The 27,740-nt window shown below is 40.8% G+C and overlaps 2 protein-coding genes across 2 annotated transcripts in view; one reads left to right on the top strand and one right to left on the bottom strand.

Moving 5' to 3' along the window:
• The window catches only part of MINDY2 (MINDY lysine 48 deubiquitinase 2), a 32,517-nt gene extending 12,283 nt beyond the window's left edge, over positions 1-20,234 (bottom strand). Inside the window, exons 1-6 of the mRNA XM_069025815.1 lie at positions 19,485-20,234; positions 11,860-11,917; positions 9,657-9,721; positions 7,228-7,386; positions 6,294-6,396; positions 5,687-5,829 (exon numbers count right to left, since the gene is read on the bottom strand). Of these exons, the coding sequence (XP_068881916.1) occupies positions 5,687-5,829; positions 6,294-6,396; positions 7,228-7,386; positions 9,657-9,721; positions 11,860-11,917; positions 19,485-20,144 (1,188 nt within the window). The 5' untranslated portion in view covers positions 20,145-20,234. The remainder of the gene's footprint in view (positions 1-5,686; positions 5,830-6,293; positions 6,397-7,227; positions 7,387-9,656; positions 9,722-11,859; positions 11,918-19,484) is intronic.
• A 1,457-nt stretch (positions 20,235-21,691) lies between these two features.
• Positions 21,692-27,740, top strand: part of ADAM10 (ADAM metallopeptidase domain 10) — a 43,150-nt gene continuing 37,101 nt past the window's right edge. The window contains exon 1 of the mRNA XM_069025877.1: positions 21,692-21,934. Within this exon, the coding sequence (XP_068881978.1) occupies positions 21,880-21,934 (55 nt within the window). The 5' untranslated portion in view covers positions 21,692-21,879. The remainder of the gene's footprint in view (positions 21,935-27,740) is intronic.

Raw genomic sequence — 27,740 nt, 5'->3', positions numbered from 1 at the left:
AAAAAAAACCACCCAGAATTTTTAAGATAAAATGTATTTGAACTTTTAAGTTTTATTTTGAACAGTACATTGACTCAAACAAAACCTAAAAAACAGGGTGGTGTGTGTGCCTCTCAGGTGTCCCTCTATTATGCCATAGATTTTTTACAGCCCATAAACTGTGTAGCTTAATAATAATACTGAAATAGGAAAACTAATATTTTCATAATCTCCAAACTATTATAAGCCTAATTTTTCCACACACAAATATTAAGGTATATCACTGCCTTTATGGAATTAGAATCTAGTATCTGTCATCTAAGGATGGATTAAAGCTAACACTTGTTTGAAATAGAAACCTGTTTCAAATCTTAAATAAAATTTATATTCTTACATTGTAAGAATTTCTCAGTTGAACACTGTAAAAATATCACATTAGAGTAAAGAATAAAAAATAAATGTAACACAGCTCCCTAATGAAGCAATAAAATGCATTACTTATCACCACATTACCTAAACACCACCACTGCAATTCCAATGCCAATTGCATAGCTTACAACATTCTGCTTCACTTGAACAAGCTTAGCAAACCAACAAACACAGGCTCCCTAGTACCTGATAAGAGAGAGAGTTCCTGTTTACATTACTGGAGTAAAAGAACAATGGGAAATCACAGCTCAGCGATCCAAAGTCACCTTTCCCTTGTTTTTTACCAAGTTCTCTGATCTCTACATCATATTAGTATAATTAAATTGAATTCTGCAAAAAAAAAAACAAAACCAAACCAAAACAACCAGGACCCTTCACAATATTGCTAATATTCATGGCACTTTTGTCAGTAATTTCATGTACAAAGTAAGAGGTGTTGGCTCTCTTGCTATGAGCTGTAATGTAGCCTCTCATCATGGTTTTGTTCCTTCTACTTGCAACAAGAAAATTGAGGCCCTATCTACAGGCTGGCTTTGTAGGCTCAGTTTTAACACCAGGCACGTTCTCTTCCCTATGCTAAAGGCACCTTCACTGGCACACCCAGATTCCAGCAAGGAGACCCTGTGATCCGAGAAAAGCCTTTTATCCTCTGACCTTCATGCTGCCTCTGAGCTGGAGCTGCAGCGAGCAAGGCCATGCCTGGTGCCAGGCAGCGGCCGCCCTTCCCAGGCACGCGCCAGCTCCCGGGCTGGGTCTGGCTGTCAGGGACAGGGACACGAGGGACACGAGGGACACGAGGGACACGAGGGACACGAGGGACACGAGGGACACGAGGGACACGAGGGACACAGCTCCGGCCTGTGCAGCTGGGACCAGGGCACAGCTCAAAAGGCTGAGCAGCACACTGGGCTCGGGTAATTGAGGAACCAGTGCACACAAAAATGCCTTTCAAATGCCCCTCGCCAAGAACAGAATCACACTTGATAAAATGTTTCTACCTACACAAAAATCTTAACTGGCCATTTCTAAAGTATTACCAGCTTAACTTTTAGATTTGTTTTAAATGTGGAGGATTTTTAACAAATACCCAGTCTGATGAGTTAACACTGTCCCCCCCATATACCAGCACATAACAGACAGCAAAAATATCTACTACTAACTATCGTCAATGGGGAGTAAAACAAAAAAAAAAAAAGAAAGTCTCAAGTGCACAACTATTGTAGACACAGTTTACTTTAACAAAGTTACGAGTAATTATTTACCCTAAGAATCAGTATCTAGATATTGTAGACTAATGCCCAGATTTTATAGTTTCATATATAAAACCCTTGAAATAAAGCTGAGGATAAAGCAAGATTATTCTCCTGAACAGGGATCTCTCAGTCTTCTGGTTTGCACAAAAAAACCAATCTCTGAAATGCACAGATGTAGGCTACAGGTGATGTTACTAGACCTCCTTTCCCTGGATAATTTCATAATCAGATTAAATTATTAAGATTAATGTTTCTAAACTACTTGTTCTAATGCCAATTACCAAGTTCCCAGCAATTCAGAAAACTGAAAAACAAAACCAAACACCTGTCCAGTAGCTTCATACAGTAAAGACAAACATTTTAAGCCTTATGTTTTAAATAATATGTAAATATTCTCTTGGACTTCTGGATCAGATCCCTTCGGTTTTGTGAAGGTGTTTTAAGCTGATGAATGAGTGCTCTTTTAATTTTCTCTTAACAGTTAAAACATTCAGATATCCTAATATTAAAAAGATTTTTTTAAAAGCAGCTACTATTGGATTCAGCGTAACCCTCAGCATAAGAACTGTACACTTACTAAGAAATTGAAAAATAAATATGTTTTTATGCAGCTATATTCATTGTCCTACTGTGCCAATCTTAAATGCCCAAGGAAAAAGTGCAATTACTGTTATGAAATACACTTTGTATTGGAATAAAAGTATCTGTCGAGTTCTGAAGCAGAAACACAACATTTATAAAGTAGAAAACACATATACTTAAAAATCCAAACAGGTGTCTTGATACTTTTCAGTAAAAAACACAGGTTCTATTACAAACAAGTCTGTGGGAAAACATTCCAACTGAACTAAGATCTTACCAAACTGATCCCCTCTTTACAGTCCTGTTTTTCCTTGATCTAGGGAATTATCATTTGATGTATTTATTATCTGCATAATGAAAAGCAAAGGCAAAAAAATAAAATCACATTTTTAACTGCTGAAAATTATTACTGTATAATCACATGAGCCAAGACTATAAGTATGCAATCAAAGGGACAGGAAGTAGGAAAAATGATTACTTGGGCAAATGGACAAGGTATTGAAATCCAAGTCCTTTCACTAAAATACCAGCCTTAAAAAACCCAAACTGAACTTAAAAGACATCCCCAGTGTACATCTCATTGTATCAGCTGTACATTAAAGGTGCCAAATAAAAGTTGAAGCATTAGCTTAATTAGAATAATAATCACTAACTACTCAAAGTGTGTTTCTAAAAATATACCAATTTTATTACATGGACATAACTTATTAAGTGTGTAATTCCCTTTTAATTAACTCGGCAGCTGCTTTATTTACAGGTTTCCATGTATTGATTTGGAGGGGAAAGAGGGAAAGGCAGTATTAGAGAAAGACAAAACACTTGCATTGTTCTTGCTCTAGAAGATCTACACCTCCATTTTCCCTGGCATATGTTGTGTCTCCAGTTTTCCCCACTGATGGACTTTTCTCCATAGTCCAGCTACTGCTGACTACTGCTCAAACTGTGAGGAAACTGCATCTGCAGAGTGAGCATTAAACCCAGTAGATGGAAAGTGAAGCAGTTGAAAAAAATCTCAGCTCTGTAGTAACAATGCATTTGGCACTCACACGAGTATCCTGGAGGTCCAAAAATTTCTGGATAGCTGATCTTGGCTAAAAGACCACATTAAGTCTATCTCTGACTTGATATGAAAGACCTCCTAGTCATACAGCTACTGCAAACAGCCGGGTAGGTTAGAAGCAGACAGAAGAGTTACTGCTGGCCATTAAACACCAATTTTAAAATTCTTTTCTGTCTTTATTAAAATAAGTTTCTTGATATCTCAAATTCTGTCATGTACCACTCACCAGAAATCCAAATCAAAATGAACACTACTTACAAGCAATAACTTCAGGAACTAAACCATGTAGATAACATGGAAATTAAACACTAACTACATGGGAGGTCCCCATAGTGACTATGAAAAACAAGAATAATGGCCTCTATTTCAAAACTCAGCATTTCAGAATTCTAAGACTTCTCAAGAAGCACAAGCTGAGAACCACTGTGACTCAGCAGCAGCAAACCTTAAATATACAAACAAATAACACTCTTCTTCAAATATTTTAACTTTGTATTTCTTAGAACCTGGATTTAGTTCTTACAGGTAAAAGTCAAGATACAGATTTTTACTCACTGCCTTACACTGTTCTGTATTATTACTGTTGGTTAAGGATATTTAACTGATTGAAACATTGCATTTTATTTCTATAAGGAAAAAGGATCTCAACTGAGAAGTACACGTTTACAAGTACGATGCTGATAAAGCACAGACAAACACACACCAGGTTCTGGCCTTCAATCTAAATACCGGGCTGCAAAAGACTACAGTCTATGTTTTATAAAACTAATCTGTATTTATAATCCACAGGTCAAAGTGATACTCAGTGACTATATTTAACACAGTATTTTAGAGGCTTTAATAATAACACAAAAATGCATTATTTCCAGGAAGATATATGTATTTTATCTGGAACATCCTTTAAGCAAAGTAAAAGAGGTATCCTGCACTTCTAGGTACCATTTGTATGCAGAAAGTACAGCTGTGCTTTTACTTAGTATTTTCTTTTTTAAAACCAAACTGTTTTGAGGTTGGGGTTTGTTCTTCCCTCCCCACTCCATAATGAAAGCATAAAACAATGTACAGGCTTGCTTCACGAGCTACTACCAGCTAATCCAAGAACTAAATTTAGAAAAGCAAAGAGGAGAAAAACTATACTTAAAGCTTTGATTTAAATGAGCTGCATCAGGAAGTGTAATATTTGACCACAAACAGATATATTTCGTAGCTTTTGGTTATTTAAACGGAGGAAGGGAGGAGAAAGATTCTTTTACTTGCCCTACTACTGTAAGAGAGTGGCATTGTAGACAGATTTAAAACAGATCTCAGATGTACTCTAATCAGAAAACCAAATGTGTTACCTGCTTGTAGAGTTAATCATTATTTATCAGGACTGTTCAGACCTTTAGCTCAGCTTATGAGTAGTTACTCAAAATACCAAAAATTAGCATTGACAGTTAATATTAACAGCAGGAGGAAAAAAGGACTAGTAGTGACAAATTAAAGTGTCATTCACATGAGGTATATAACATTATCATATAATGGCAAAACCAGTGGTTTCTTAACCTTTTTGCATGTTACACACCTCTTTCTTTTTTGCTTTTATTACCATTATTCGTAAGTACAAGTGTACATGAAATTGAAGTCTTATTAAATAACAGATAACCAAAACAGAATTTTAAGTTCTATACAAGGGTAAAAACTCATACACTACCATCCTAGCAAAAGTAAAGTTGTTTTAGCATGAAGATGCTCCATAAATGAATGTAAACTTGCCAAGCCAGATTCTCCATTCCATGGAGGAAGGAGTCCCAGTAGCACAAACCAAGCTGACACTTGCTTTTTGTATCCTGGAATACTCCTTTCACAATTGCCACCATTTTATTCCCCAGATTCAGATTAAAAAATATATATCAAAAAAAACCCCTCTCTTCCCTAACAAAGGGAACCAATTATTGTAGCTCATCTCAACTTCTCCCAACATTTGGGATTTTGAACACGGACCTATTCATCTACTTGTCCAGATGTAATGCAAACTTAGATCCTCAGAAACAAGAAATTAATTAAATGAACCTCATCATCGCAACCACAAACTGCAAGAAAATTTAAGCCATATAAGAAGTGTATGTAACTATACATAACCACAAAGAGTTAACACAGGGAGCAAACTGAACATAAAGGGAAAGGCTACAAGAAGATTTAACGTAGTAATGGATCCCAGTGTCTAAACCACTGTAATCAATATTTCCCAAGTAATATTTGCTACAGACCTTACATTCACTGTAAGCAATATTTACATATAACAACCTGGAATTTAATTCTATTTCAAGACAGTGAAAAACCATTATTTGCTTTGAAAAGAGCATACAAAACCCAACAATAAATACAAAAATGTTGAATGTACCTTGTATTTGGTCATGGTGCTAAAATGGTTGTTCCTGAAGAACACACAAAGCTCTCCCTCCTGGACAGCTGAAGTCAACTCACACAGTCCATGGTATGTCAATTGTGTAGCTGTGTTATTTAGAAACTGCTCAGCTACAAACCCTACAAAAGCAACACATACTGTTATGTGTGTCTATTACACATTCGCTAATGTAAGACCTGGTAACAACAGTAGTATTTTCCTATGTCCCCCCTACACAGATGTCCCCATATTGCCACAAGTCTTAGGGAACACATTCAGAGAGGGCACAACAAGTTTGAAAGTTCTAAAACCACAGCATTGTAGACAATCCTTCTCATGCTCAGAAATGCTATATCCACTTCTAGCACTACTAATGTTTTACCTTGTTTTAATGGAGTATATAATTCATATTCTAATTATAAGAGATAATACATAGCTAAGTTGAAATCTGAATGCTGCCCAGGGAAAGCAGCACACAGACATCAGCACACAGAATGCAGCTCTTCCCACTTGTATCTCTACTCAGCATGACCCACATGGAAAATATGTGACTTAGATTTGGTAGGGCACATACTTTGATAAAACACAGAAAAACATCACCCACCTTCACTAACCAGTTCACTGTTGTCTGACTGTTTACAAGAAATGATCTTCTCCACCAGCTGATTGTAACTGCAGTTACCAACTGCTTTTACTATGTCTGCAACCTGCAGCAGGAAGGAACAACACGGAGAATTTACCTTTGGGAAGAACAGAACACAACTGCAAGCCAGTGGCAATCATGAAGAAGACAATAAGAATTCAATAAAGATAGAGTGTTATCCCCTTAAAAAATCGAGGCAAAAAAGTTTTAGCCCAGAGTGCTACACATTTTGCTACCTCAGACCCTGTTTTAAATCCTTGAGTTAACCCTTCACATCAAAAGCTAAGGCAGATGGAGAACAGGGCATGAGTTAGATCAGCTGGGCTAGGGTAAGAGAACAGCAAATCTCACCAGCAAGGCATGAAAAGAAAAACTCTTGGGCATTATTATTCCAGCCAAACTCACCAGTTTCCCCCTAAGTTAACAATATCACTTTATTGTTTATTAAATAATATAACTAAAAATAAATTACATGCTTGCTAAAGATGCAGTTCTCTCCAACCAGTTCCATCCTCCTCATTTCTCAATAGCAGTGACTAATAAATCAGAATTTAAAAAAGGAGGAAAGTAACTTTGTTATTCCTTCCAAGTGTTCTCTAACAAGCTTTCAAAAATGACACCATATCTGGGGCAATTTGCTACTTCCCCGAGAAAAACAATTCTCCTTTACAGAGTCACAGAAGGCTTATAAAGTAGTTTGACTATAGACCCAGGCTCTGCAAAGCTCCTGCACTAAAAAACACAGTCAGTATTCACTCCTCAATTTTTCTGACTAGATTTAAAAATTTCATTACCATAATCATTACTGACTTGTTAAAATTCTGGAATATCTCCCCTCCCACCAATAACATTCAGAATAATTTTTTTAAAAAATATTTGAAACAGAGTAAATTACCTGAGGGTCCACTAACCATCCATGGTACAAGGGGATATCAAGAAGATCAAACACTATGCATTCAGGTGTGTATTCAAATACTCGAACACCTGTGAACTTCACATTGACATCTAGACCCGTCTGCAACTTATGTAGAATTGCCATTGCATCACTCATATTCTGACAACAGAAAAGAAAAACAGATGACCAAATAGAGCTTTGTACACTTGGTAGTTACTCTTGTAACCCCTCATCATTTAGTACTCATCAACTCAACACTTCAAAATAAACAAAAATTAAAAGGGTAAATTACATGAACAACTTCTATGCACATTCACGCTACACATTCTCATTGTGCCAGAAGATATCTGAAAAATAAGAATCTCCCTCTAATGACCTCTATCTGACTGCTTCTTCTTTTACACCCAGTTTTTACTTCTAGGCAGCTCTGATTGCTTTTAGGTCTGTTTCCCAAAGCCACAAGCCAGATGTTTGAAAGAAAACTGAATTATAAGGGAATCTTCAAGGGACTTTTCTTGATGTTTCTTCTCCCCTCTTAAGCCTTCCCTTACAAGTCAGGCTGAAGTACTTGTCACTACATAATGAATGAACAAAATGATCGACACAGACCCACTTGACAACTCTAATTTCAGGGTTCAGTACTAAGAATCAGAGTGTTAATTGTTCACCACCTCTTTTCTTTCATAAAAAAACATTTTCTGTCTTATTTTGGGCATACCTTTAAATGGCCTGTAGATTCTACTGTAGAAACAAGGCATGAAAGTAGCACTTATTATAGTAGTGATCCCAATGGAATCCTAAGGAGAATTATCAAGTTATGAAGTTCCAATCACAGAAAGGAAAGATGAACCAAAGAAAACATGCTTTGTGAGACAGTTATCTTGAACCAACAGATAAAAAAAAAAATTCTGACATGCAGGAAAAAGAATCTTCCACTAAGTGAGAAAAGCCCACAAAGAGTACAATTAGAAAGTCTTTGCAAAAGATTTGGGGAAACTGAGGGACTTTTTTGTTTGTTTGGAGGTTTTTGGGGTTTGCAACATTCTGTTGCTTAAGGGGAATTCAGGCTCACAACAATGGGAAAATAGCATGACAAAGACCAGAAATACAGATTGGACAGGAGATGGAGACCGCAAAGATTCACAGACTAAAACCACTGACAGCTAAAGACAGTTGCTTCTGTTGTCTTCCGATCAGAATCTGCACTTGAGCATGGCTGCTGTAAATGAGAGTTTTAATGCTTGTGGCCTTTTAACTGCACTGTTCTGTCAAGTTTCCATGACCAGGAAAGTAACAGGTCCCACTACCTTACTACACGTTGCTTCATCCTACTGACAACTTTGCTATGTCACAAGGTTTAGAATTTAGCAAGATTTTGAAGTAATTCTAAAAACTGGCTTCAACTTTTAAGTTTTTATCATTTTAAAAGCAAACCAAACCACCTTAACAAGTGCATGTCATTAGTAGGGACCAGATATCAAACATAAAAACTTGTCTGAAATGTTTTGAAAGAAATTTTGCCATAATCTTACTCTGCTAAATGAATAATAAGTCCGTAGTAAGCCAGCACTGCCATCCACAAATTCAGATCATACATCTACAGACAATAGTTGCATTTATTTTGTAATGTTTACTTTGTAAACAAGCAGGATTACATCAAACAGACCAGAAAACCACAGAAGTTTCTCACTACAATTTCAACATCATCACTTCTACTTTAGCTATTTTGGAACCTTCAAAACAACTTAGAAGATTTCTAGAACAGAAGGCTTCTTTGAAATTACAGTTAAAAACTTAAGGTATGTGACATTTATGTAGTAAACCCATATATTTGAACATAAGAAAGCTATAGAGGTTGTACTTTCACCAGGCATAATAGTTTTCATCACCCTCCTGTAAGTTGATTATAGCTATAACCTTCTACAGCACAGAATTGTGTGGAAAAAATAGCCAGTTTTGTTATTACAAAAGTAATTCCTATTATCTGATACAAATCAATCTCAAGTTACTTGTCCATCACAATGAAGAACAAAGATCTCTCTCTTACTCAGTTTACATGGTCAGAGAAACTCTGGCAGGCACCACAGAACAGAGCACACTGAAGGACATGTAACAGAAGACTTCAAAAAGCAACCACTCTGTTATATACTTTTATTAGTACCTTTATGTTACAGTTCCTCAATAAAAGCCAATTACTTCATTACACTCATAACAGGAAAAAATAAAGTCTTGCGTTAATAGATACTGAGTTTTTCTTCACTAATAGCACATATATAAAAATGATACTCTACATCAAGCCCAGAAAAAAGCAAACTACAAACAATGGTCTGTATGCTTCTGGTTTTTAACAAGGTGACAAACCCTAGGTGAGGAACGCAGTTTTAGTTTCTTCAGACATAAGCAACTGTATCTTAGCAGCAGTTCCTTACCTGCTCATAATTAAGTCGCTGAATTTCAGATATCTCTTTAGGTTTTGCGTCAAGAATGTAGTCTCCTAAAAGAAAGCAAAAATGAAACTAAATTTATTCCACAATCAAAGCTTCAACATTTCTATGAATACTTCTGACTGAAGCTGACTGATAATAAATACCCCAACTCCACAACTGAAGTTTTCTACCAAATTAATGATATCACATTGTTTTCTAAACTGAATTATAATTATGGAGTAAAATATGAATATAAAAACATAGTAAGATAATATTAAGAAATAAAATTCAGATGGCCAACACTGTTACTAAAATAACATTTCATCATCTCTTGGGGTACCATACCAATCTCTTCATTATTCAAAAAGTGACTTCCCTCTGTGCTTCAGCTGAAAAGTATAAAAAGGTCAAACTGTTCACAGTAAGGTATGTAATTCTGTACACAATCAAAAAGGCAACAACTTATCCCGACTGATACTGTAAATGTTTTGCCATGTTTTATACACCAGTAATTCTATAAAACTTGTGCTGGTTTTGACTGGGGTATAGTTAACTTTCTTCTCAGTGGCTGGTATGGGGCTGTGCTTTGGATTTGTGCTGAACACAGTGGTGATAATAGAGAGATGTTTTTGTTACTGCTCAGCAGGGCTCACACAGACCCAAGGCCTTTCCCGCTTTTCGCAGGGCCACGCTGGTGAGGGCTGAGGATGTACGGGAGGTTATGAGGAGACAGAGCCAGGACAAGTGACCCCCACTGACCACAGGGATGTTCCAGACCACACGACATCCTGCCCAGTATATAAAGTGGAGGGAAGAAGGAGGAAGGGGAAACACTTGGAGTGATGGTGTTTTTCTTCCCAAGTCACTGCATGTGACAGGGCCCTACCCTCCTGGGGATGGCTGAACACCTGCCTGCCTGCAGGAAGCAGTGAATCAATTCCCTGTTTTGCTCTGCTTTTCCGATTCATCTGTCTTTAACAACCCACAGGTTTTCTGCCTTTTACCTTTCCCATTCTCTCCCTGGTATCACTGGTAGGGGAGTGAGCAAGAGGCTGCCTAGGCTTAAACCACAACACTTGTATTCCACCTTTGTCTACAACACAAAGGTAATAAATCAGTTGACAGTTTTTGTACTTATTCCCTAGCTCCATTACTAAACTCAGAAAAGTATCATTATAGGTTTCCTAATTTATACTCTTTTAACTTGAAAGTGGTTGAAGGCTGTTTTGTTGGGGTTTTTTTCAGCTGTGGAAGAACTGTAACTGCTAATCCTGTTGATTGAATGGGAACCTAAATAATTTGAACACAATTTTATTATTAAATTTAGTAAGACAATTCTAGAAGCTAATATATGCCCTCAAGAAAGAATAAATATATAGACAACTGGAATTATGTAGTGATTTTAGATAGGATTATGCCATCAACACAATTATAAGAAATGTTTAGACACAGGGAGCAAGATTTATTTTTTTTAAAAAATTATGTAGGTAACTTTTTTATTCAACCACAAGATTCAGCAATTTGCTTCTGAAAAGCGCAAGTTACATTCTTTAAAAGGAAAAAGAAAATATAGTAAGGTTTCTTCTCCTGCTTAAGAAAAATCAAACCTAGCCTATTAAGTTCAAACATTTTATGTATGTCAGGCTACAAGGGAAAGAAAGGTGGTATATACATCTTAAGTACTATCACAACTGCATTTTTAACACCTGGATCATCAGGGGTACTAAAGTTTGAGCCCTGTCAGATAGAAAGAGCTGCAGTTTTGCTGAACAGGTGAGTATGATACCAGAGTAGTGCCTGCAAATGAAACCCTAATCACTGTGAGGACTACATTAACTTTTTTTCCTATTTTAATTGGGTCATACTTTCAAGGATTAGAGTTACTGCAGACAATTAGAGTTGACTTACTAGAGTCTGTCAATTATAATAACACAACATTGTAAGAGACATGAATAATTTTAAATCCATCAATGCATTGGTGCACTAAGCCACACCAACTGCATCAACTAGACCAATCATTTTGGAAAGCAGTACAGAAAACTTCTAAAAGCAGTTAAGGAAAAGCATGAGTAACTGAATGCTGTAAGTAGTTTTCCTGGATCAAATAAAAAGCTGAATAAAATAGTAAATAAATAAATCAGTTCTATATTACTACATACTATGAAGTGTAACATACAAGTTAAAGCAATTTATTGTAATTACTAACCTAAGTATTCCATCAGCTGTTCAGCTGTTATGATTTCCATCATTGGTGGCAGTTTAATCTGTGAAAGTAAAAGTATATTCTCTTTAGAACACCAAAACACTACAATTTTAAAAGTATCAACATGGTATTTCTAACAGAAGACTTCTGATTACATTTTCCTCACCAGTTTATAAGGCTATTAGCATACTGGACCTCTACTAAACAGCAGCCACAAGAAGAGATTAAAAAGGCATTTTGGTTTTTAGAGAAACCACATGCACACAGCACTTTCTCCCACGTGGACATCTCTGCATAGTGCTCCCTTCCCCTATCAAAACACTTCTCTAGCATCCACCTCCACTTCACAGGAGCTCACACCACTCGCTGCAGTGGCTCAACTACAAGCACCCAAAATTAACAGACTGGGAACTGTTAAGAAAACTCCATCTTCCTCAAGTCTTTGACTACTTACCTTCATTAAAATTCTTAACTGAGTATTAGCTCAAGAAGTTCCTGCGTACAGACAAAGTTTTCAAAGGATCTAGTGTCAGTAGCTGCTGGGACAGGGAAGCCAAAGACTTGTGCAGGTACAAGGAAACGACCTCCCAGCCTCTAATCCCACAATCACATTCCAAGGGTTTGGTTTAGCTCCACACAGAGCAGACCAGACACGCAGAACTCTGTGGTGAGGTTTCCATTCCCCTCCTCCCTGATCTATTCCCACCATCACCACTGGCTAAAACCAACCACCTTGCCACCAGCCAGAGCTAAAAGCTCCTGCATCCTCATCTCTTCCAGCATCCCGAGTAAATGTTTTGGTTGAACGCTTCCTTTTACTGCGGGGAGAAATGCAACAGCCAAAGGTTGCTTCTGGCAATCTGAAGAAATACCACAGGCAGATATAGACTTTAGTGCACTCAGTTTTTCTCTGCATAAATGTGAATTTTATTTTTCTAGGGTTTGGGGTTGGTTTGTCTGGGGGTTGATTTTTAAGCTCTCTCTTCAGTTTCTAATCTTCTCATCCTATCACTCTCCAACATCTTACCACTGAAAGTCAAGAAACTCTGGTATTTATTATAGTGGGAATTTTTAAATTAAGTTCCTCAATACTGATCACTGCTTTCCTTGACACATATAGAAAGACATGATGTGAGACTGTTAACTCATGTTTGAGATTTAATAGGTTCCACCTACTTTTCTGGTTGCGGAGAAGAAGGAAGAAGTAGAAAACCAGGTGATGGAAGAACAATATACATAAGGCCCTTGATGCAGCACCTCAAACTCAAAAATACAGTATAGCAACACACTACTCTATTCACATTGTGATGGAGAGAGTTTTCAATATAAAAACTGAGGTATTTTAATAACTTTGCAGAGAAAATGAGGTGTGATTGGCCTACATGTGTCTTATCAATTTTAATTATATTTGACAAAAGGTAAACGTGTTAAATATATGAATTCACAAGAAGTTTCATTAAATTTGGAAGAAGAAAGAGACCCAAGTTATTACAGCTTTGTTATTTGTACTCTAAGAAATATGTCCATACTTTGGTTAGATATGGCATATACCACGTATGCCAGAGATGGTGGGCATATAAAGAAATTGATAGTAATGGGATCTGGGAAAGGAATTAAAGAAGAAAAATCTGCCATGCAAGCATAGGCACATGTTTTTTTGAAAATATTAAATGAGTAACAACTGACTGTAACTTGCAGAAATTCTTAACTCTTCCCAAAACTAATGCTCAATAGGCTAAATGCTTTCACACTCCTTGATCCCATTCATAATATTCATATTGAGTATTCACATAAATATAATATATTGAGCCATGTAAACAATAGGACAAGTTCAAAAAGCTGCTTCTTAAACTCCCAGTTGGGATTGGCAGCATTCAAGTCTTAGCAACACTAGCTGTGCACACCCCTGAGCCAGGTCTGGCTCATCACAGCTCCTAAGGCATCAAACAGCACCGCCTTCACCAGCCCTGCCTGAAGTGCTGCTGGCACTACAAACAGCACAGATGTGCCAGTATAATATGAAGGAAAATGAGCATTGCTCCCTCAACTGTTAACTGGGCTACTGTGATGATTCTTTCAGGACTGAAGCTAGCTCTTTTTATTATTTATTTAAACCATTTGTGTCAGCTCAGCCAGCATTACTTGGGGGTTTCTGCTCTGCGCATTTGGAATCTCTAGAAGCATGCCTACACGATAAACAGCAACTCTAAAGCACAATTACATGGCTTGCCTATATTTGAGCTCTATGCACAAATAGCACTACATAATATTTATATCACTGGTTAACAACTGGAACTTCCCCCCACAACTGTAATGCTAATCATTTACTTTTTTTACTGCAGAAAAAGCAAAGTGGTTTTGCTCATATCTACACGATCTCTCAAAGCTGGATATTTTAACAAGCTACATCTCAAAATTAACTGCTTGATTAAACACTAAATAAAGTTAATTGGTTACCTCTTGGCGTAATTTTAGGGCTGGCATGTGTAGTGGGACCTTGATCACACCTTTAAAGTAGGCTAATGGGGTTCCAACACAGTTCTAAGTACTTCTGAACAGAGCTGACTTAAGGATATAGAGAGAACATGACATTTCCCAGCTGTTCAGAGCTTCATTGCAAGCACTCAAGCGACAACAAGCATACAGTGAAGAAGAAATGGGATAGAAAAATACCTTAAAACTTAAGGGAGAGCAAAAAACCATACAGAACCACAGTCATTATCCAGATAAATCAACAGAAGAAAACAATGTAAGCAACAGCAGTAAAAGCTGCGGTTGTCCATAACAATCTATTATTTTGAGGGACACATTTTCTCATCAGGTTTCAATGTTTAGTTGCTAGATTTTACATCAATTCCACACTTTAGGAAAAATGCATTTCCTCAACTCCCACCCATTTCCTGTACCCCTCTACTGCAGTTTCCTGGTCTTTCGTCCTGATGGCTCTTTCTGACTCTAGCTACATTTTATTTCCTACACTCAGGAGTGGGAAACTTAGCCCTTCTCACACAACTACAGCACGACATACAGCTGAGACATATATTAATTAAAAGACAAGAATGGTAAACAAATTTTCATATGGAGCAGATTGTTTAATAAAACTTACACAGTTTCTATGAATTAGACTACAAACCCCGAAAGTACATAATATTAATTTTCCACCGTATTCTTCCACACTACAGAAGGGCTTAAAAAAAATTAAGTTATATAGTCATGCACAGAGGATAACACTTCCAAAAATACTGTGAATATAGAAAGGGCCTAAGAAAATTTCTAATGGCTTATATAATAAGTCTTATATAAGACTTATATTATGGTCTCAAAACATGTTTATCTAAAACATGCAACTCCTCTGAACACAGTGTTCTAGAAAGGTAAGGGTAGCTTCAAGCAGCTTTGACAAAAACCAATTAATATTCTTTGCAAATAAGTGCTCCCAGCCTTGCAGGAACAGCTTCATGAACCCGTCACATGGCAGCCCGACAGCGTGTGCTGCCACTCCATGTCCTCAGCGCCTCCCCCTCAGCCAGGTTTCCCTCAGCCCCTCGGAGTGGGCTTGTTGCTGTGACTGGGCACAGCTCCAGGCCCCCTGATCTGCGGGCTCACCTCATCCCACAGGTGCCGGAGGAAGGGAGGCTGCCAAGGGCCCCGCTGAGCGTGTCCCGGAGCCCGCGCCAGCGCATCCGAGCAATCTGTGCAAACTCCGGCCATACGGCCGGGCAGCTCAGCAACAGGGACAGTACATCACGTGTGAAGGGCCAGTGCCAGACCTCAGACCAGGCACCACCACTGCAGGCTCTCACTAATGAAGTGGATATCAGCAGGAGTACACTGTGCACAGCTCCTCTGAAACAGGCCAATTTTATGAAAACCTAAACATTTCTAACTAGAATTTTTTACTCTACCTCTTCCCTGCAAATCAGTTTGGATACATCTAAGCAAGAAAATGGTTATATAACATTTACTTATTCACACAGTTCTAAAAGTTACCAAAATTTTAGTAGAACTAGGTGTGTAGGGAACACAGCTCCTTCCATTTGTTGAGAGGATTATGACACAAAAACTTTCAAATGCACTATCGAATATGCTACCAGCATTGCTCTCCTACGTAAGGACAAGATATCCCATATGCACGCACTTCTCAAGACAATATTAATACTATTTATATTCTAATTGTATAATGTTTTCCCTTTGCTTATTTTATTTTTCAAAATCTTCCCTGGACATTTCAGATATGTCATTTCTGTGCAGCGTGCTAAGGTTCACAGAGTTCTTCAGCTACAAGACATCACATTCTACCTAAGAAGCAGAGAGCAGAATCACATGGAAACCCCATTAAGCTTCTAGCATCTGATGATTGCCACAACCCTCCCCCCCCCAAATTACATTTAGTGCAGTGCCAGAACTTAGCAGAAAGTGTTGCATGAACTACATCTAACAAAGATCACAAAAGGCACTTGGGAAAGCCAACTCTGCATTGCTAAGTTTAACCACATAGTGAGCCACAGGCCTGAGCAAAAACTGAGCACTCTCCAGATTTAAATAAGCTGAAAAAACAGTGTGCTACACTACTCAACATCAGAGGACACAACTCACATTTGTACATACATTTAAAAATATTTGTTTCAATCTCTACTTCTGCTTTCATTTTCATCACACAGGTCTAAGTGGTTACCACACTCTTTTGCACAACAGCTACTTTTTCAAGTTGATATCACAGTGCTTTAGTTTTTCTTCTTAGAAGAACATTACTGTAACACTTCTGTAGCAGAACTCCTCAGCTCTCCCTCCTAGGGCTAAACTGCAAGTTACACTTAGACAAGCAGACTGCAAAAACACTTCAAAAGAAAAGCAATTTCATAATTTTATTATTTAAAATACAGCTTCTGCAATCTGCCACCTCAAAGTTTTATGTATCCTTTGAAAGTAGTGAATAAAAGAGAGGTAGAAGTTTTATTACAAGTTAAGTTCCAAAACCTGGTATTTTCAAAATGGAATTTGAACAGCCACAGTGCGTGCTCGTATTTCAGGATTTACAAAACCCCAACTGCCAAAACAGTACTGCACTTAGGTTGTCTGAGACTACATCTATCCACAGGATGACCAGAACGCTCAACCTGGTCAGGACAAAGTTCTGAGAAGGAAAGATGATGGCTGATATAGGGAATAGAACCAAAAGAGTACCTTCTTATTCCCTGTTGTGATTCTATTTTCCCTCCTCATCTCCTTCTTATGCCCTTTTTTCCCCATTACATGTAGCTTCTTTTCACCTAGTATGTATTAAGGTATTCTCACTCTACTTTTGCCTATTTTCATCTTTTGGTCTGCCTTCTTGTTCTCAAATTATAATTACTTGACCCAGTCTAGGGTTCATTTTGTTTCAGGAGGAGTGAGAAGGTGGATGTCCATCCTCAAGCCTCCACACGTAGCATGCTACTCTCAGTGATGTACAGATGAGCTGCTACCCCAACCACTGTCAATGTGGTCCTTAACTATGAACTGGGAAAAAGAAAGGCTAATTTGGAGAGGCAGTAATTAGGAAAATCAATTACAAGCAACTAAGATATATGGCAAACTAACAGGAAAACCCTCAAGCCTATAAATAATAACTCATGATGACAGTTTCACCAGTTTAGCTGCCTGTCTGCAACTCATGTAAATTCTGTTGAGGTTTTACATAGATAGAACTATAGAAAACTTCCTGTAATCTGAGCAGTAAGAAACAGCATGGCACTCCCAAAGGGTATTTTGGTTTTCGCCTATTTATAAAACTGGATATTACCTTAATCCTCATTAATGTAATACTTGATCACAGCAGAATGTCAGTTAAAATTCTGGTTGGAGAGCAGCAGCAGAAGGAAAAGGAAGAATGCTAAGGAACAAAACCTCCAAAAACTTTAATTCAAACATCAGGACCAGTGCTGTCCCATTTACATATTTCATTAAATCAAAGATTAAAAAGGAAAATCCTGTAACTAGCAGTTTCTTTTAAAATGCCATCACACAAAATGATAAGGTATGGTTAAGTTTTTCAAGTCACCCCTAGATGTTGAAGAGGGAGCACAGAAAGCAAGTGTTCAATACTGAAGCCCATGACAACCTTCCCACCCTCTTGAAGGTGGCAGAACCCACACAAAGCAATACCTTAAAGTCACTCACAGCTTCCCTATACTGCTTTCACTGATGCTTCAATATCAACATCACTGTACCCAGAGTCTTCCTCCTGATGTCTGAGTTATTCTGCTCAGAAAAATGTGTAGCAATTGTAACTCAACCAAGAGCAATAACCTTCTGGAGTTACCTGCATCTAAACAAATTTCTTCTCATTAACATATTTCCATTTTGACCTTTTCCTAAGTGACCTGTTACACTGCAAACAACCTCTTACTCTTCCAATACCAAATTTCTTCCCCTTGCTACTACAACATAAAAGCCATTCCTGTAAAGCTGTCCTGTTTCAGAACTCCTTTCTATCAGCTCTTCAGTCTTCTGGGGCCGAACTGCCAGCATTTCCCGAGATATGCCCCTCATCCTTGTTTTGCAATGCACACAATCTTATAGCTTTTCTCCAACAGATACTCCTTTCACATATACATGTGAACTACACTATGCCTCAGATTTTAATTACTTAAAAGATTGAAAAAAAATTATTTTAAGACTGTGAGAAGTCCACATCCACAATGGCTATGGAGCACAAGAACTTCCACGTCTCAAAGTGGGACTTGATCACTACCCGATTTGCTCATTAATTTACCTGATTTGCTCATTAATTTAAATACAATCTATACTGCATAACCGTATGAATGTGTCCCTATTACTCAGGCAGTTACTTGTACAAATCTGTATTTTGTACAATTCTGCATTTCGTACAACTCTGCGTACACTTTATTATATGAAACCAACCTATTTTCCAAAAATATCATCTATGTGTTCAGTGCTATAAATAGTAATATTTGCTTACTAGAAACCTGTACACATCTGCAAACTATATACTGTTCAGGTTAGTAAACATCTTCTAGATACTGTATTTAAGACAATAACAAAGCAAGCCCATATATGACAGCAGCACCTAAGTATACTGGCAACAGACTGCACGGCAATACTTATTTTCCAAGTTCTATATGTGAGACATGTGCTTAACAGCAGAAATAAACCTGTGTATGTCTTGAAAGAATGACAGAATGGTTTGGGTTGAAAGAGACCTGAAAGATCATCTAGTTCCAACCCCTCTGCCATGGGCAGGGACACCTTTTACTAGACCACGTTGCCCAGAGAGCCATCCAACATGGCCTTGGACATTATCAGGGATGGGGCATCCACAGGTTCCCTGGGCAACCTATGCCACTGCCTCACCACCCTCATGGGGAAGAATTTCTTCCTTGCATCTAAACTTGCCCTCTGCTAATTTAAAGCCATTCCCCCTTGTCCTATCGCCACATGCCCTTGTCAGAAGTCCCTCTCCAGCGTTCTCGATAATGTCCTTGTCCTAAACAGCACAAACTTCCCGCGGTGCTCTCACGCCGCGTTGGCTCAAGAGCCCCGAGCGCTGCCAGCGCCACACGAGCCGCCCGCGCTGCCCGAGCGGCACCGCCCGCCCGGCCCCGCCATGGCGCCCGCTCGCCCGGTACCTTCCAGGCCAGGAGCAGCACGTTCATGATGGCCAGCAACGGGCAGGGGCCGTTCTCGTTCTGGGTGATGACGGGCGTATTCTCCTCCTTCCAGCGGACCCACTTGATGTGATAGACCGACTGCCCCGGGAAGCGCTCCTTGGAGGCGGAGAGAAGCTGGGAGCCCGCCGCCGGCCTGTCCCCTTCGGGCTCTGGGGCCGGGCCCCCCGAGGAGGCCCCCGCCACCACCGCCTCGTCGGCGTCGCTGTTGAGCTCGGAGCTGCTCGGGCAGCAGGAGTGCAGGTTGGAGAAGGACTCCAGCGAGTCCAGGCTGCGGGACTCCTCCCCCGGCGGGCTGGGAGCGCCGCTGCTCCCGGAGCCGGCTCCCGCGGGACCGCTCTCTGAGGCGGGCGCCGCTCCGGGACTCTCCGGCACCGCCAGCCCCCCGCCCTCGGCCGCCGCGCCACCCTCCGAGGCCTGGGAGGGGGACGCCGTCCGAGGGGCCGTGGCGGGAGCGGGAGCCGGCGGAGGGGAAGGGCTGCGCCGCCCGCCGCCCTCCTCGGCCTCCCTGCAGCCGCCCTCGCCCGCCGCCGCCTCTCCCAGGCGGAGCTGGCTGGCAGCGCCCCCGCCGCCCGTCTGCAGCGAGCCCGGGGGCGGCGGGGGCTGCGCCAGGCTCTCCATGCCCGGCCCGGCCGCTCCGCTCTCTATTGGCACCGCAGCAGCTGCGCCTCCGCCCGCAGCGCCCGCGACGCCATCACAGCAGCGGCGCCGGCTCCGCCCCGCCGGGGACGTGCGGGCGGGGGGGGAGCGGCCGCGGGTCACGGCGGGGCTCGGGGCGGGGGGGCCCCGGGGCGGGGCGGGCGGCGGGAAGGGGAGGGAAACAGGTGAGTCCGGCTCTCCCAAGGGTGCTCGGTGTTTTTCCTTTCGGCTTGTTAGACAGTCGTAGTATAAAAAATACGGCTGTAGTGAGTGTAATAGATAACTTGAACAATTTGATTGAATAAACTAATTAAAAGAGAGGAAATGTAAGTTACATATTAGGAAGAAGTTCTTTACTGTGAGGGTGGTGAGGCACTGGCACAGGTTTGCACAGAGAGGCTGCAGATGCCCCATCCCTGGAAGCGTTCGAAGCCGGGTTGGATAAGGCCTTGAGCAATCTGGTTGAGCGTGAGGCGTCCCTGTCCATAGCAGGGGGTTGGAACAAAATGTTCCTTAAGGTCCATTCCAACCCCTTAACATTCTATGATTCTCTAAGAACTAATGTGGGTATATTACTCAGACTTTACCCCAATGAACCTCTCCTCTCCCTACAGAAATCTTCAGCTTTTAATCACAAATTTTAAACAGTCTTCATATGATAAGGATTTATCCTCTCATTTTATTCTCAGCAGCTCTCTAATTTGAACTCTGTAAACATTTGCATCAACTTCTGCAGCCTTACCTGAGGTACATTCACTGTAATTTTGCTTTCTATGTGCATTTCCATAAAACCTTTTCTCAGCTGTATCAGTGTTCAGAGGGAAGTTTTTTTTTTTATTCTGACATGGTAATAGGAATGGAAAAGCACAAGTATAATGGGCTGACGGTAAACTGAGAAACTTGTCACAAACCCTAATATAAAAATAAATCTTTGAGATGGCGCAGTTAATGAAAGAATTAGCATGTGGACAAACAAGAGAGGAAACATTTTGTTCAGATGTCTCACGTTTGTATTTCTACGGGAGGAATTTGCTGCACCCTTGAACTGTGAAGGTTGTTCAAGACAGTGTCAGAATGACAAGTCCCTGTTCAGTGGGGACACTGCAACACTTCACAACACGTAGAGCATCGGGAGAAGTCGGTGACCTAAAACAGAACTCTTAAAGTAAGTAAGTTAGTTTGTGCAAGGAAAAAATGTGTATCTGGTAAGAGGATGAAGGAAACCAGAGTAATACTTTAAAAGTAAATTAGTTTTCTACAAGGAAAAAACGTGTATCCGGTAAGGGGATAAAGGACAGCAGCCGGTGCGGCGTGCTCACGGCTCGATTCGCTGAAGGCTCCGTAACGCCGTTCTCGGGCGCGCCGGAAGCGGCAGGGAGGCCCCGCCCGCGGCGGCCCCGCCCCCTTGCGCGCGGGAGGGGCGGGGCGTTCCGCGCGCTCTGGGCGTGTCACGCGGCCCCGCCCCGCCAGCAGCGTCTGGCGCGCGCGAGGGCGGAGGGAGCGGCGGTGCGCCGAGTGGAGGCAGCGCTGCTGGGAGGGCCACTGATCCCGGCCGATCCGCGGCCGTTCTGTGGGCGGGAACAGTCCTCCGGAGCGGCGGGGGACAAAGCGGAGGGAGGCGCCCAACTCGCCCCTCCCCATCCCGTCCGGCTGGGGCGGATGTGCCGTGGGTAGGCGGCGGCGGCGGCGGCGGCGGCGGGGCCTGCGCCCGGCGGAGATGGATCTGGCGGGGACGATAATCCTGCTGTGCTCCTGCGCGGCGGGCGCTGGAGGTGAGGAGCCGCCCGGCCTCGCGGGGCCCTGGTTCGGGGCTGTCTCCCTTCCTCTCTCCCTCTTTCTTCCCTCTCTTTCTCCTGTCTCCAGCCCTCGGGGCCGGGGGCGGCGGGCCCCGCTCTCTGGGGCGCTCCGGCGCCAGGGCCGCGGCTGGGCCGCCGCCGGGCTCCCCATTCCGCTCGCCGCTTCAGCCCGCCCGGGCCTCTCCCCCGCCGTCCGCGGCTGGCCTGGCGCCCCCGCCCCTTCCCCGGGACTTTCCCCGCCGAGGACCGGGTCAGTTGCCTTCTGCTCCTCTCTCCCTCGGGTCCTTCTTCTCTCCGCGCTCGGCTGTGTTTTCCCCTCCCGGCTCCGCTTCCGTCCCTCGGGGCTTCCCGCCCGGTCCTGGTGGCCGCTTCCCGGCTCCCTTCCCTCGCCCCCGTGGCCGCTTCCCTGTCCCCGAAACCAGGAAGCACTGGCAGGCGGAAAGTTCAGCTTAAGGAAATAAAAGACGAGCCCGGGTTCTTCCCTAAGCGTGACCGTGACTTCCAGGAGGGTCTCCCCTCTCCCAGGCCGAGGGAAAACTCCCTTGTGTTTATGGGGACGTGTAACTGTATCGGCTCCCGTTAGGAGTTTGTCAGCATTCGGAACCGGCCAGTTTCTCCACTGCTCCTGGTAATGTTTAATTGGTCAAGTCGTGGCAGGGAAAATAGTTTCGACTTTGTACAGAAAAAGGGTGTACTTGAGAGGGTGTTTCTAGAGAACTGTGGGTGGAACAGCTGATAAAGACTTCCTCTATTTCATTTGGCACCTCACCGATTTATCTGGGCTCTGCCTCTGTGTGCATCGATATGTAGGTTTATTAACAAAGAAGCTAGCGTTAAATGCTGGTCTTTCACGCATTCGCAAAAAGTAACATCAAACTATGGGAAACTTCAGTAGGTTGTACTTGTGGCTAAGCTGTGAGATAAGAAGCGGGATGATTTTCATGGTCCGAAGCCATCCCATTATTTATATGATTAGGAGTGGGATACACAAAAGAATTTAGGTTGTTCTTCGTAAATTCTTGTAAGCTGTCAAGATATTTCTGACTTAATTGTTGGCATGCTTTCAAGGCCTCTTTGTTTTCTAAACTGAATGGTGCTGGCACAGAACTAACTCAAAATAATTCATTAACCAGTTGTGAGGGTTGTTTTCACTGTTTAATTCCAGGCAGGCAGTTGTGCCTTAAAAATCGTAGTAAACATGTAAAGTACCGTCCTGGATATATAGAAGAACGTTCATGAAATGTATTTCAGAAATTCATGTTAACTTTTTTTTGAGAGAAGAATGGGCACTTTCAACATTTCTGGGCACTAGGAAGCACACCTCACTGGCAGGTGGCACAAGTACATGTCTTTGGTATGTATCAGTGCAGGTAAATCTTTAAAGAAAGATTAATAATGCTGGATAGAAATCTAGTGATAATGCCAATACACATCTCTAAAACATCCAGTGGAACTTTATTGATAAAAGTCTGAATGTAATTATGAAAGATTTGCTATAGTTCTATGGTAAATTAAAAATAGTCTTTTAAGTTTAGGAAGGTCTATTTTACCTGTGTTCACGTTTCTAGAGTTTCTTATATACTGTGTTTTTATTTATTGAAAAATAGGGTTCTTCACTGGTGTATTTTTCCTTCTAGACAGGCATTAATATCTGTGTGGAAAGGGCAACTTCGTGATTCTTAAAGAAGTTACTGTGAGAGCAGTGCAAACTGGAAAGAACTGAAAAGAACCCAACAAATTACATTTACGGGCAGTGCATCTCGTGCTTGTTAATTTTACAAGATCTTGAAGCTAAGTTATATTTATCTGTAAAGTTGTCTGGTTTTAAGCCACACAGGTATTAAACAGTAATACTTTTGGAAGTTTCATTAATCTGCACTTTAGAAATAATTAGGGGTTTGTATGTTGGGTCTAAGATTGGAGTATTTTTACAGGATACCTGAGTTTGAACTCTTTCAGAGTTACACAAGGCTTTGTGCCTGTGTACTGTGCAGGCACTCTACATACTCTGTTTTAATAGTCTTTAGATATAAAGGTAAAGATTAACAGAACCAATTGTAATGTTAGCTCACAGCTAAGTATGAATCATAAAATCAACTTTTAAAAAATGGTACAGCATAATTTGGATGGTTTATTTGAGAAGGTTTAGTGAAATATCTTTGTTTTGTTAAAAAATTATTTTCTGTTGTAGTTTATATTACTCTTAAAATTATGTGAGGGGAGTGCAATCAAAAGCAATCAGTAGTGCTGCTGCAGTAGTGAAGTGTACTGCAGTGTCTGTCTTGGGCTGCTTTATAGCTTTTGATATGTTTTGTCTGTATGGTTAAAGCAGACGGGTTATCAGAAGTTTGGCCTAACAGGCCCAGAAACATTCTTGATCGGGTTTTGGTATTAGATCACTTTTAGTGCTCTCTTTTTCTTTCTTTGCTTCCACTGCATAGATATTACCTTCATAAAACCAGTGGTCTAGTAGGTCAGTGTGAATACTGTTTAAATAGTATAAGAAGGAATTTTTGTTTTGTTTTGTTTCTGTTAGTATTTGGGGAAAGCTAGAATTTAGTTTCTAGTATATAGTGTCTACTTGAGATAAGATATATGTACCCTGACTTTTAAGAATTCTTTTTTTTAAAAGTGAATCTCAGCATTTTACCCAACACCCCTGGAATTGCTTGGCTTAAGGGATCTATTCACTCTGGTGCTGTTATGAATTTTGATGTGTGTGAAGTGGTACTTAGGTTGGGCAATATTATTGGCAGCTTTTCGTAGCTTTGTTGCACGTGAGAAAGATGCATGCAGATATATTAATCAGTACTTAATTATCCATTCATAATGATGTTCCTAGAGGAATGGAAATAACTAATTTAACCTCTCTTTCTACCTAAGGGTCATTAAAAAAAGGGAAAGGGCAATAGCAAACACAAAAGAGAGCTATTGAGACTTCCGAAAAGCTTGGATTCAACAAGAGTGACCATGCTTTGACTAGGCTGATCAAATGCTGAATATCATTGCAAATATATGATAAATAGTTTGTTTTCACTGGTACAACATGCTCTTTTTATGTTGCTAGGAGTTCCAAGTTGTTTCTTAGTGTCTTGTGCTGCTGGATATTGAACTACCTATTTCCCAGTGAGCATGGGAGAAATTCTGTTTTTTTTCTGGACACATGGGGGAGTTGTGGGAAGGCATTTATGAGCTATCACCATCTGAGTGATTTAGTTTGTGTTCTTAGTATAAATTGAGAAGAACAGTAGCCGTCATAAATATGGCAGCATTCAGCCTCCAGCATTTATTTGGAGTTTAAAATAAAAACATTATTCATTTTACGTGATTGGATGAGACGGTGTCTAGTCAAGACAGCTGTCAGATGGTTGTTTCAGAAATGCTGGTGGTAATTAGAAATAAATGAAATCAGGTGTTTAGGTGGTTACTTTGAAACACTGTTGCCCAAAAGCCTCAGACTGCAGTTTCTTTATGCTTTTAAAAGATCCAGAGGTTCGTTTTTGCAGTATGGCAGAGCCACTCTACTGAGTTCCTGCTGTCTGGTGGTCCTGCCCCTGCCATGCACTCCCGCCTCTCCTCCTGGCATGAGAAGCCAATCAAAAAAAAAAAAAATTAATCAGTTCCTGCCAGATGTGTTAACTAGAGTTGCTCTGTTGAGCAAACCCGGGCCCGATGGGGAAGAAGAACTGGGACTTTCACAGGGTGGAGAGGAAGAGGGTCAATAAAAAGCAGACATCTGCTTACACTGTCTGACAGTGCCCTAAATTGAGGCCTCAGTGAAGTGAAATGATCCTGACTTGACTTCTTGATTACATGTTTTTCTTTCACCAAAAACTCACTTTACCACAAGAGAGAGAATATTTTTTCAGCTGAACCTAGTGCCAGTGCAAGGGAAGAATAGAAACAGCGTAGATGTAAAAGAGCAGCAGGGCCTGCCCTTCTGCTGGCAGTTATGAAACAACAGCCTGAATAAATTCTTCAGAGAAGTCCAAGTCAGGAGGTATATGGTAGGATTTCTGGCTTGCTAAATCTGAATGCAGTGTACATTCTTCAATGCCCCATGTAAAGGGAGCTTTTTAAAGATAGATAAACTCTATATTGAAAACAACTTGAAGCAAAAGTTGCTTTGATTATCTTAATTAAAATTATAATAATAATTCTCTACAAGATGTTTATCACATGCTGGCATTTTAAATCTGCAAATTAATGATGACGCTTGCAGTAATAGGAGTTGTCTGGTGAGTTAGCTTGGCTTCTGAACAATTTCTGATACTCTATCAAGTCGTATTCTGTGCTTTTTTCCACTCCACTAACAAACTTGAGTTGTGTCTGAACTATTTGCATTTGTCATGCACGTCTTAATCTGAGTGGTTTAATGTAAACTTCATCTTTTAGAACAGTTTATCCTCTTATGGGAAGTTAAATGTTGTTCTCTTTTACAATGATGTGTATAAATTAATAGGTATTTATATTTACATTGGTAAACTTTCACTGCTGTTTATTACTAGTCATCTTTTTGTGCATGGAGCTAGCTTCTATAAAAATTTACTCCAGCATCTTCGCAGACACTGAGATTAGTCTGACCAGCCTGTAAATCTCCAGGCTGTCCTCCTTGGAGATGTGGATGACATTTGTCAGCAACTCCCCTCTATAACAGTAACTTTTCAAAAAGTTTAGAGAAGCCTTGAAATGGTGTCAGCCAGCCCCCTCAGCACTCCTGGATGCATGCCATCTGATCCTGTGGATTTCTGTATATCCAAGTGGCTGATGTGTTCCCTAGCTCGTTTCATCTCATTTCTGTCCTGCAGACTGGGAAGGGTTTGTCTGGGGGGAGAAACTCTTCATGGTTTTCTCTGGGAAAATAACTGACCAGGGAATCATTTAGCACAGACCACCAGATAACTGTTACATGCAGATGCTCATGTTGTGCCAGGAAGCTTATAGCTAAAATCATGTGGATGATCCATTTTGCCCTTTGCATATGCCTGGTTAGGTGAGAATACATGCCTTGAACTCCATACCTGTCCAGTGGGATTTGTTTGTTCACAACAACAACTGTAGATACTTTACTTCACAGCTCTCTGGGGATACTGAAGAGTTGTTGTATAACCACATGCACAAAACATCTTTCACTGGGACTGGCACACTGAGACATTTGCCTAAATGCTCTGCTGGATTCTGTTTAAAGTCCTTCCTTGTGTTTAGATATAAGCCCATGAGAGTAAAGCTTCATTCCTGCAGGGAATTTGTCATAGGAAATGCCACATCTAGTTTAGCAAGTCTTTAGAAGACTATACTGTCAGGTTCAAAAGCCATCCCCTTGTCACTCTCCAATGTCTGTGTCCTAAAGGGTTTCGTCTTCTAGCTTAGTGTTTAGGTGAAGTGTAATGTTGTCTTATTCCACCAGATTGCCTGGAAAGGCATCACACTGTCTTTGTTTTGTTGATGGCAACATGACATGTAATTTGTAGAGCAGTTCCCATGAACTACATTTAGGCGTTCATGGTTCGGTGTTTCTTACTGCAGGCTTCCTGATTGTATCCTTAATTGAAAAGATCTTTGTCATGCGATATCTGTAAAAAAAAAGCCAAACCCCTAGTCTTTCATTTAGAGAAGGTAACGGCAGTAGTTTGTAAGAGAGGTCGGGATCTGGTGTGTGCTATTATAATGATTTCTTGGGGTCTGCCACTTCCAGATTCTGTGATAGACTTCCTCCTTTTTGATGCAGAGTCTTCTAATTACAGAAACTGGAGCTAGCAGCTGTACCTACCTCATGTACCTT

The sequence above is a fragment of the Aphelocoma coerulescens genome, chromosome 10, assembly GCF_041296385.1.
Source record: "Aphelocoma coerulescens isolate FSJ_1873_10779 chromosome 10, UR_Acoe_1.0, whole genome shotgun sequence".
Lineage (NCBI taxonomy): Eukaryota > Metazoa > Chordata > Aves > Passeriformes > Corvidae > Aphelocoma > Aphelocoma coerulescens.
Note: the sequence above shows the minus strand (reverse complement) of the source record. Positions and strands in the feature narration are given on the sequence as shown.